At 31.4% G+C, this 8,099-nt stretch overlaps 1 protein-coding gene across 1 annotated transcript; it reads left to right on the forward strand.

Annotated features, from left to right (window-relative positions):
* The first annotated feature begins 1,450 nt into the window (after positions 1-1,450).
* Positions 1,451-3,613, forward strand: LOC112416655 (uncharacterized). The gene is made up of 3 exons (XM_024770960.1): positions 1,451-2,008; positions 2,129-2,731; positions 3,461-3,613. The coding sequence occupies exons 1-3, from the start codon at positions 1,451-1,453 to the stop codon at positions 3,611-3,613; spliced, it is 1,314 nt and encodes a 437-aa protein (XP_024626728.1).
* Positions 3,614-8,099: the final 4,486 nt, after the last annotated feature.

Genomic DNA, 8,099 nt, shown 5'->3' on the forward strand with positions numbered 1-8,099 from the left:
TGGTGTTTATTACATCGTTGATAGACAAAACAGAAATGTGAAACTTTGGACACATTACTGTCGAAGAGTTGTGATATATCTCGTGAACAAATACCACAGGAAGTTTCATTTAAGGTGAAGCGTTAGATCTTAGCTTTTGCGGAATACGTGGGTAGATGATATTGAAATAGATGAGGCGGTTACATTTATGCTTTTTGTCATGAATAATGTTTTTGGGATAAATAGCATTTTCCATCGTAGAATCTACCATTTGTCTTTTATTTCTCTATGGTTTTGATCATTGAGTTAGGATAAATATATTCGTCGAGGGGTTTTTCATCATTCAAGCTATAATATAATTCAATTTTTTCTTTATCGTAGTTTCTCTTTACATGTGGTAATTATATTTGAGGTGTGTAGAATAGGTATATCTCTCGGTTAAGATTTGAACTACAATTCGTCATGTTACGTGAGACTAATATCTTATATTGGACTCAACTCATATTTGTAAACTTAATTTATCTTTTAATACATAAATAACGTGTAAGGTTGAAATTCTATGAATATCGTGAGGGAGTTTCTTTTCTAAATTACAAAGAGATTTACTTTTAGATGATTTGATATTTGTATAATGAAATATGCATGCGAGTGAAATATTATTCACCGACTTAGTATTATCTTCTTAATAAATTTTGAATATTTTGTCTTTTTTTAGACAGGTATCATTGAACTAGTGAGAGAGTAATATCTCACGATAATTAAGCATCAACAAAAATGCACTTAAAACGGGCATGCCCAAATTCCTCAAGAATATTTGAAGGAGATCTTGTCTGCATGCTTAGGTGAGAGCCACTACCACGTCATTATGGATGTGTGCGTACAAATACATGTGAATATATTAGATTCTTTATAGTGAAACATGTTAGAACGATGATGACTAGGGTGTTATTATGTGTTTCACTCAGGGGGTGGAGCATTTTTACCAACTATATCTTAGAGGTGAAAAAACACAAGAATGAGGGGTTGAATTGTGTTTCTTTTAATTTCTTTCTTAGTTGTTAAACAAAGCAGAGTAAACAAAGATAAACAGAGAAGATAGAAAGACAAACAACTATCATAGTTCACCCCACAAACCGAGGCTAGTCCAGTCTCCTTACACTTCTAAGAGATTTTTCAGTATAATCACACAAGATTACAATTACTTTAACACACAAGTCTAAGATTTCCTTCCCTTAACTTGACGACGTCTACCATCAAAATTTTCAAATTTGATTGGTGTTTGCACTTTTATATTCTAAAAGTGGTAAACTAACTTAAATCTCAGTAGACTTCCGACACTTAAGAAATTCTAATATTGAAATTTTGTAAAAAAAAAAAATTCTAAGTGTTTTTGCGCTATAAAATTTATCAAAGCTTTGGATTCAATCATACTTTCTGCAACTGGATTAGTGTTATCCTGCAATCAGCCACCATGTCTATTTCTATCAATGGTTCTCAACGTGGATATTTCAAGTGTGCTAGAGGGGTCAGGCAAGGAGATCCTTTATCTCCTTTACTGTTTTGTTCGGCAGAGGAAGTCCTCAGTAGGGGTATTTTGAAACTTGTAGATGATGGGAAAGTAGAATTGATAAAAGCCTCAAGAGATACTCAAATCCCCTCCCATTGCTTCTATGCAGATGATTTGATGGTTTATTGTAAAGGTAAATTGTATAGTCTTGAAGCATTAAAGGATCTTTTTACAAGGTATGCCTCTTGCTCTGGTCAAGTCATTAATCTTGGAAAATCTTTTATTTTCTCTGGTGGAGTTTCAAACAATATGCTAAGCACTATGGTTAACCTGCTTGGTTTCAATATTGGTTCTCTTTCTTTCACTTACCTGGGTGCTCCAATCTTTAAAGGTAAACCTAATACCATTCATTTTCAACCTATTGCTGACAAAATCAAACTTAAACTTGCTTCCTGGAAAGCCTATCTTCTATCTATTGCAGGTAGAGTCCAATTGGTTAAGTCAGTTGTACAAGGAATGATGGTTCACACAATCTCCATTTACTTATGGCCAGCAAGTTTACTGAGAGAGATTGAAAAATGGATTAGAAATTTCATACGGAGTGGGAATATACAAAAAAGAAAGATAGTAATTGTTGCTTAGAAGAGGGTTTGTGCTGATCTTGATGAAAGAAGGCTTGGAACAAAATCTCTGATTTGTCTTAGTGAAGCTACCAATCTCAAACTTTGCTGGGACGTATTGCATTCTAACGAGACATGGGCTGTCATCATCAGAAGTAGAACTCTGAGGGGTACATATTGTATTCATCATCATATCTATTCTTCCATAAGGAGTGGAATTAAGCAGGAATTCAATACAATCAAAGAAAACACTAGTTGGCTAGTTGAAAATGGGGATAACATCCAGTTTTGGCTAGATTCCTGGTGTAGGAAGCCTCTTATACAAGCTCTTAATCTCTCTCTGAATCAGATCCAAAATCTTCCTCAATGCATCAGTAGTTATATTCAGAATAATCAGTGGGACACCCCAAATGAACTACTGCATGCTATGCCAGATTTGAGAAGGCTTGTTACTCAAGTAACCATACCAGTGCAACAAAAAGAGGATGAATTGATCTGGTGTCATAGCACTAATGGCACTTTGTCTATGAAAGAAGTTTATGAGTCCAAAAAGCATCACTATCCTAAAAGGAAATGGGCAAAGCTGATATGGTCCAAAGATTATCCTCCCTCAAAGTACCTCATGGTGTGGAGATTAATGCTCAACAAGCTACCAACTAATGAGAATCTCACTGAGAGAGGTTGCAACCTCCCTTCCATGTGTTCCCTTTGCTCTAAACAATCAGAAAACTCTTTTCATCTGTATTTTGAATGTCCATACTCATTCAATATTTGGTACTGGTTTGCTAGAATTTTGAATCTCAATCTGCATTTTCAATGTATTGAAGATATCTAGTCTATTTGTGAAAGAGCATGGAATGCACAATGTAAAGTTACAATCATAGCAGCTATGATCAACATCATTAATTCCATCTGGTATGCTAGAAACAAAGTCAGATTCAAAAATCAAAGAGTTCATTGGAAAAGCTCTATTTCTACTGTTTTAGCTAATACAACATTCATAGGTAACGACACATCTGCAGTGACATCATCTGGTATATCTTATTTTATTATTTTGGCCGGGGGGGCCAAAACTGCAAAAATGGCAATACTTAGGGGGCTGTTTTGTATTTTATTTTGTTAGGGGGCCAAAATCGCAATTTCTTGAAACATAGGGGGCCAAAACTGTTATTAAGCCAAAATTCAATGTGAATGTGCACCCTCCTAAGGCACCTCAAATCATTGAAGTTTTATGGAACCCTCCTATCTTTCAATGGATCAAATGCAACACTGGTGGCTCATCAAACTCTTCAACATTTGTTTGTGGAGGTATTTTCAGAGATAACAATTCAAATTTCTCTTTTGCTTTGCTCAGAACACTGTCCAGGGTTCTGCCTATCATGCTGAATTATGTGGTGCAATGAAATCAATTGAGTTGGCTCATATTTATCATTGGAAGAACTTATGGCTTGAAGTAGATTCATTACTGGTAGTGAATGCCATCAAAAACAACAAACTTGTTCCTTGAAAACTCAAAAATATATGGGACAATTGTATGTTCATGCTCCAATCCATAAGATTCTTTGTTACACACATTTACAGGGAAGAAAATTATTGTGCTGATGCTCTTGCAAACCTTGGTTTATCCTTAAACCACCTTAGTGTTTGGTTTTATATTCCTCTTTGTATAAGTAGTTTTTTTGCTCAAAATAGACTGGGAATGCCCATCTATATCTTTATCAGCCATTAGGAGGTTTTGGTTTGGTCCCCTTCCTCTCTTTGTATGCTTTCTTTTTCTAGCTCTTTGCTAGTCTGCCTTTAGCCAAAATAAATAAATTCGTGTAGTCCATATTTAAATTATTAAGGGAATAAGTTGAAATTCAAACATCTTATAGGGGAGGAGAGTATAAATTTTATTTTTTAAGGGAGAAGAGTGTATATTTTAACATAAGAGGGGAGAGAAATGTAATTCAAACATCTTTGAGGAGGAGGAGAATGTAATTTACTCATATTCTTTTGTCATAACAAATTTAAGTGTTTGAAATTACATTCAAAATAACTTACTACAACTCATCTTTTTTTTTATTTTTTTATTTTTTATTTTTTAAGAAACTCATCATTTTTAACATTAAGAAATAAGAGGTACTCCCTCCATTTCAAAAAAATTGTTTTAAAATGAATGTCATTTTCAGTTTCCAATGCAATAATAACTTTTTCTTTTCAATTGTACCCTTTAATTAATGCTATGTTGCATTACTTCCAAAGTATTATTTTTTCTTTAATGAAAAACAAATCAATAGTTGATTAGAATAATTTGGTAAAATTGTTATGACATTTGACTACTTTATTTCATTCCTTAATATATGTGCAATTAGCTAAAACGACACTCATTGGGGTCATGTTTTTCAACACAAATTATCACATCTCTCAGTTTTCCAGAAGCATCGCAATTCAACTGGGCCTCCTTTTATACCGTTTGAAGCTTCAATGCACTAGCGATCTCCAAGAATGTGTTGTCATTTGTGGCATAGAGCCTTATGAAATTTCGGTAAAAAATGAGACCAATATTATTGTCTTTGTACAACTTAATTGCAAGAGTAAAATATTGGATCTGATCAAGATTTTAACTAGTATCATGAACATATCATTCATGGCCACAAAAAATTCATTAGATTTCCCTTTTTGTATGATAGGCCAATAAGCTTCCAATCTCTCTCTCCATCGGTATATTCTTAACCTAAAATAAGATAATTTAAAATAGTTAATTTATGACATCAATATATCATGCTACAACAACCAAGTCTTATGAAAATTACATCATAAACATTGACATCAATAATTTTATACCATAAACATTGGATTGACTACATGGATCAAATTACACCATTTTATATTGAGGTATGTTATTTGAACAACCACTTTTTAGATAACTTATGAGACAACAAAAAATATAGAAAGAAATGTATGTCTTGACACGAAAACCAAAACAATAAAAAGAGAAAGCAAGGACATAATGAGTGTATGAGAGAGAGGATTGTCCCAAAAGTTATAAGAAAATGGTTATACAAATATCATTTCTCTTTTATATTATATTAAATGTAACTTGTCTATTATCTCTTCATACGTCTCCATTATCTTAGCCATCACATTTATGATAACATAAAGATCACCAATGTTTGTTTGTGAGGGGAGATTTTTATTAGGAAGGGGCATGCTCTCTTTTCCCTTTTTTTTGCCATATACATTTTGACAAATTAACACAACAATTTAAAAACTATTTTCACCATCTTGTACAATACATTTATACACATACCATCTTTTTTTCAAGACGAGCATACCTCATAAATGCAACTCATATGTATGTTGAGGTTTTAACGCTCTTTCTCAATTTCCATTATAACTTTATGCATTAATCAAAAAGTAATTAGGTTAATAAAAATGTACTTACTTGATAAATAACTGCTAGGGTTAAATAAATTTGTACTCTTATGAATATCTCTAATTTCGTTTTTAGACTCTAAAAAATTTCAACAAGTTTTGGTCTTCCAATTTTTTTTTTCACGACTTTTGATCATTGTTTTTGTGTCAACTCATATGTAGCTTTCATGTTTTTTTAATGAATTTTTACAAAAATGTTTAGAATATGAAGAATGCTAGGGACACCATCTTTTCAACACTCACACTCTCATTAGATGAAATTAATGTATGTCCCATCACTTTAAGTAAGACTCATTTTTAAAGTGTGAGACCCGTCTTGATTTAAGTCAATAAATGAGTGAGACATGTTTAAGAGAGTGTTGAAAAATAGTGTTTCTAGCCCTACTCTTAGAATATTATTATAAAAAATTGCACAAAAAATTAATTTTTTTAGCAAGATATATATTAAATATGAATTTTAAACGCTAATAACTTAAAATATCCCATTCTTATGTTGCCAAAGTCTGGGGTCAAAAGAGATTGAATGAGAGGATGATAGTTTGATGTTCTTAGTTTGGTTATGTATTCTTGTCTTTTGAACAATATATATATGTATGTATTGTCAACCATGTGTGTGTAGGATTTTCCCTCAAATTTGCTTTTAGACAATAATGGGGAATGCCCCAATTCGACAATCTCAAACTGTTTGTAACGCTTGTTGCTTAATCTTTTGAATGAAGTTGTTTTACCGTAAAGAAGAAGAAGAAGAAAGAAAATCATCACTGCATGCTTGGCTACAAATATATCCCAATCCTCTTAATTAACTATGTGAGAAAATTTATCCGGACGTTGTTCAATAACATTAACATTACTATCTCTTACATGCTTTTCTCCTATATAACTAGTTACAAACCCGTGCTTTGCACGGGTTGAATAACGTATTTTTTTTAAATTTAGTTTTGAAGGAGAAATTTTATAAATTACAGAAAATTGTTGTCATTTATAAATGTGAAAATCAAAACTGCGTAAGCCAAAAATTTGCAACACAGAGTCTAAAGCACTACATAAAAAATAACATAATAACTATTGCAATCTCTTATTCCTTAAAGTTAACCCGAAAGCAAAATTTTTCCCTAGATTTAACCTAACTTATTTAACCTAACTTATTTGCTTAATTTTACTGTATTAACCCTATTTAATTTAATCAAAATGTTAACGTTAATTGTTAGGGAAATCAAAATAAAAAATCGTTCCTAATTTTTCTCCTTAATTTTACTAAACAAATTATATTAACCCTAGATTTAATTTATGCAAAATGTCAGCTCATTTATAAACGTTAACCCGTGACGCAATATTAACCCTAGATTTACCCTAATTTTTTCGTGTGACTTTACTAAATTAACCCTAGATTTAATTTCTGCAAAATGTCATCTCTTATCTCTTATTTTTAAATGTAACCCGTGACGCAATATTAACCCTAGATTTAACCTAATTTTTTGTGTGACTTTACTATATTAACCCTAGATTTAATTTATGCAAAATGTCATCTCTTATTTCTAAATGTTAACCCGTGATGCAATATTAACCCTAGATTTAACCTATTTTTTCGGGTGACTTTACTATATTAATCCTAGATTTAATTTATGCAAAATATCATCTCTAATTTTAACCTAATTTTTCCCTCCACACTTTTGCATTTAATGTTTATCTAAAGTAAAATAAAAGTATGTACCTAATTATATGTTGTTTTTTTGGAAAGGAATAATCGTTAACCCGTCTCGCTATACTTAATTTAATCTCTTACTTATAAATGTTAACCCGTCTTGCCATACTTAACCTATTTTATTTCTTAAAGTTAACCCGAACGTAAAATTAACCTTATTTCTTTGCTTAATTTTACTGTATTAACCCTATTTAATTAACCCTATTTAATTTAATCAAAATGTTAACGTTAATTGTTAGGGAAATCAAAATAAACAAATCGCTCTTAATTTTTCTCTTTAATTTTATTAAACATATTATATTAACCCTAGATTTAATTTATGCAAAATGGCATATCTTATTTCTAAATGTTAACATGTGACGCAATATTAACCCTAGATTTAACCTAATTTTTTCGTGTGACTTTACTATATTAACCCTTGATTTAATTTATGCAAAATGTCATCTCTTATTTCTAAATTTTAACCCTTGACGCAATATTAACCCTAGATTTAACCTAATTTTTTCGTGTGACTTTACTATATTAACCCTAGATTTAATTTATGCAAAATGTCATCTCTTATTTCTAACTGTTAACCCGTGATGCAATATGAACCCTAGATTTAACCTATTTTTCGCGTGACTTTACTATATTAACCCTAGATTTAATTTATGCAAAAAGTCATCTCTAATTTTAACCTAATTTTTCCATCCACACTTTTGCATTTAATGTTTATCTAAAGTAAAATAAAAGTATGTTCCCAATTATATGCTGTTTTTTTGGAAAGGAATAACCGATAACCCGCCTCCCTATGCTTAACTTAATCTCTTATTTATAAATGTTAACCCGTCTTGCTATACTTAGCCTATTTTATTTCTTAAAGTTAACCCGAACG

Source organism: Medicago truncatula, chromosome 7, assembly GCF_003473485.1.
Source record: "Medicago truncatula cultivar Jemalong A17 chromosome 7, MtrunA17r5.0-ANR, whole genome shotgun sequence".
Lineage (NCBI taxonomy): Eukaryota > Viridiplantae > Streptophyta > Magnoliopsida > Fabales > Fabaceae > Medicago > Medicago truncatula.

Excerpts from the sequence above, each read along its gene's own strand:
- LOC112416655 (XM_024770960.1), top strand. The coding sequence starts at position 1,451 with ATGTCTATTTCTATCAATGGTTCTCAACGTGGATATTTCAAGTGTGCT. Across the intron at positions 2,009-2,128 it reads CAGTTGTACAAGGAATGATG|AAGAGGGTTTGTGCTGATCT; the intron begins GTTCACACAATC and ends ATTGTTGCTTAG. Across the intron at positions 2,732-3,460 it reads CTCCCTCAAAGTACCTCATG|AACACTGTCCAGGGTTCTGC; the intron begins GTGTGGAGATTA and ends TGCTTTGCTCAG.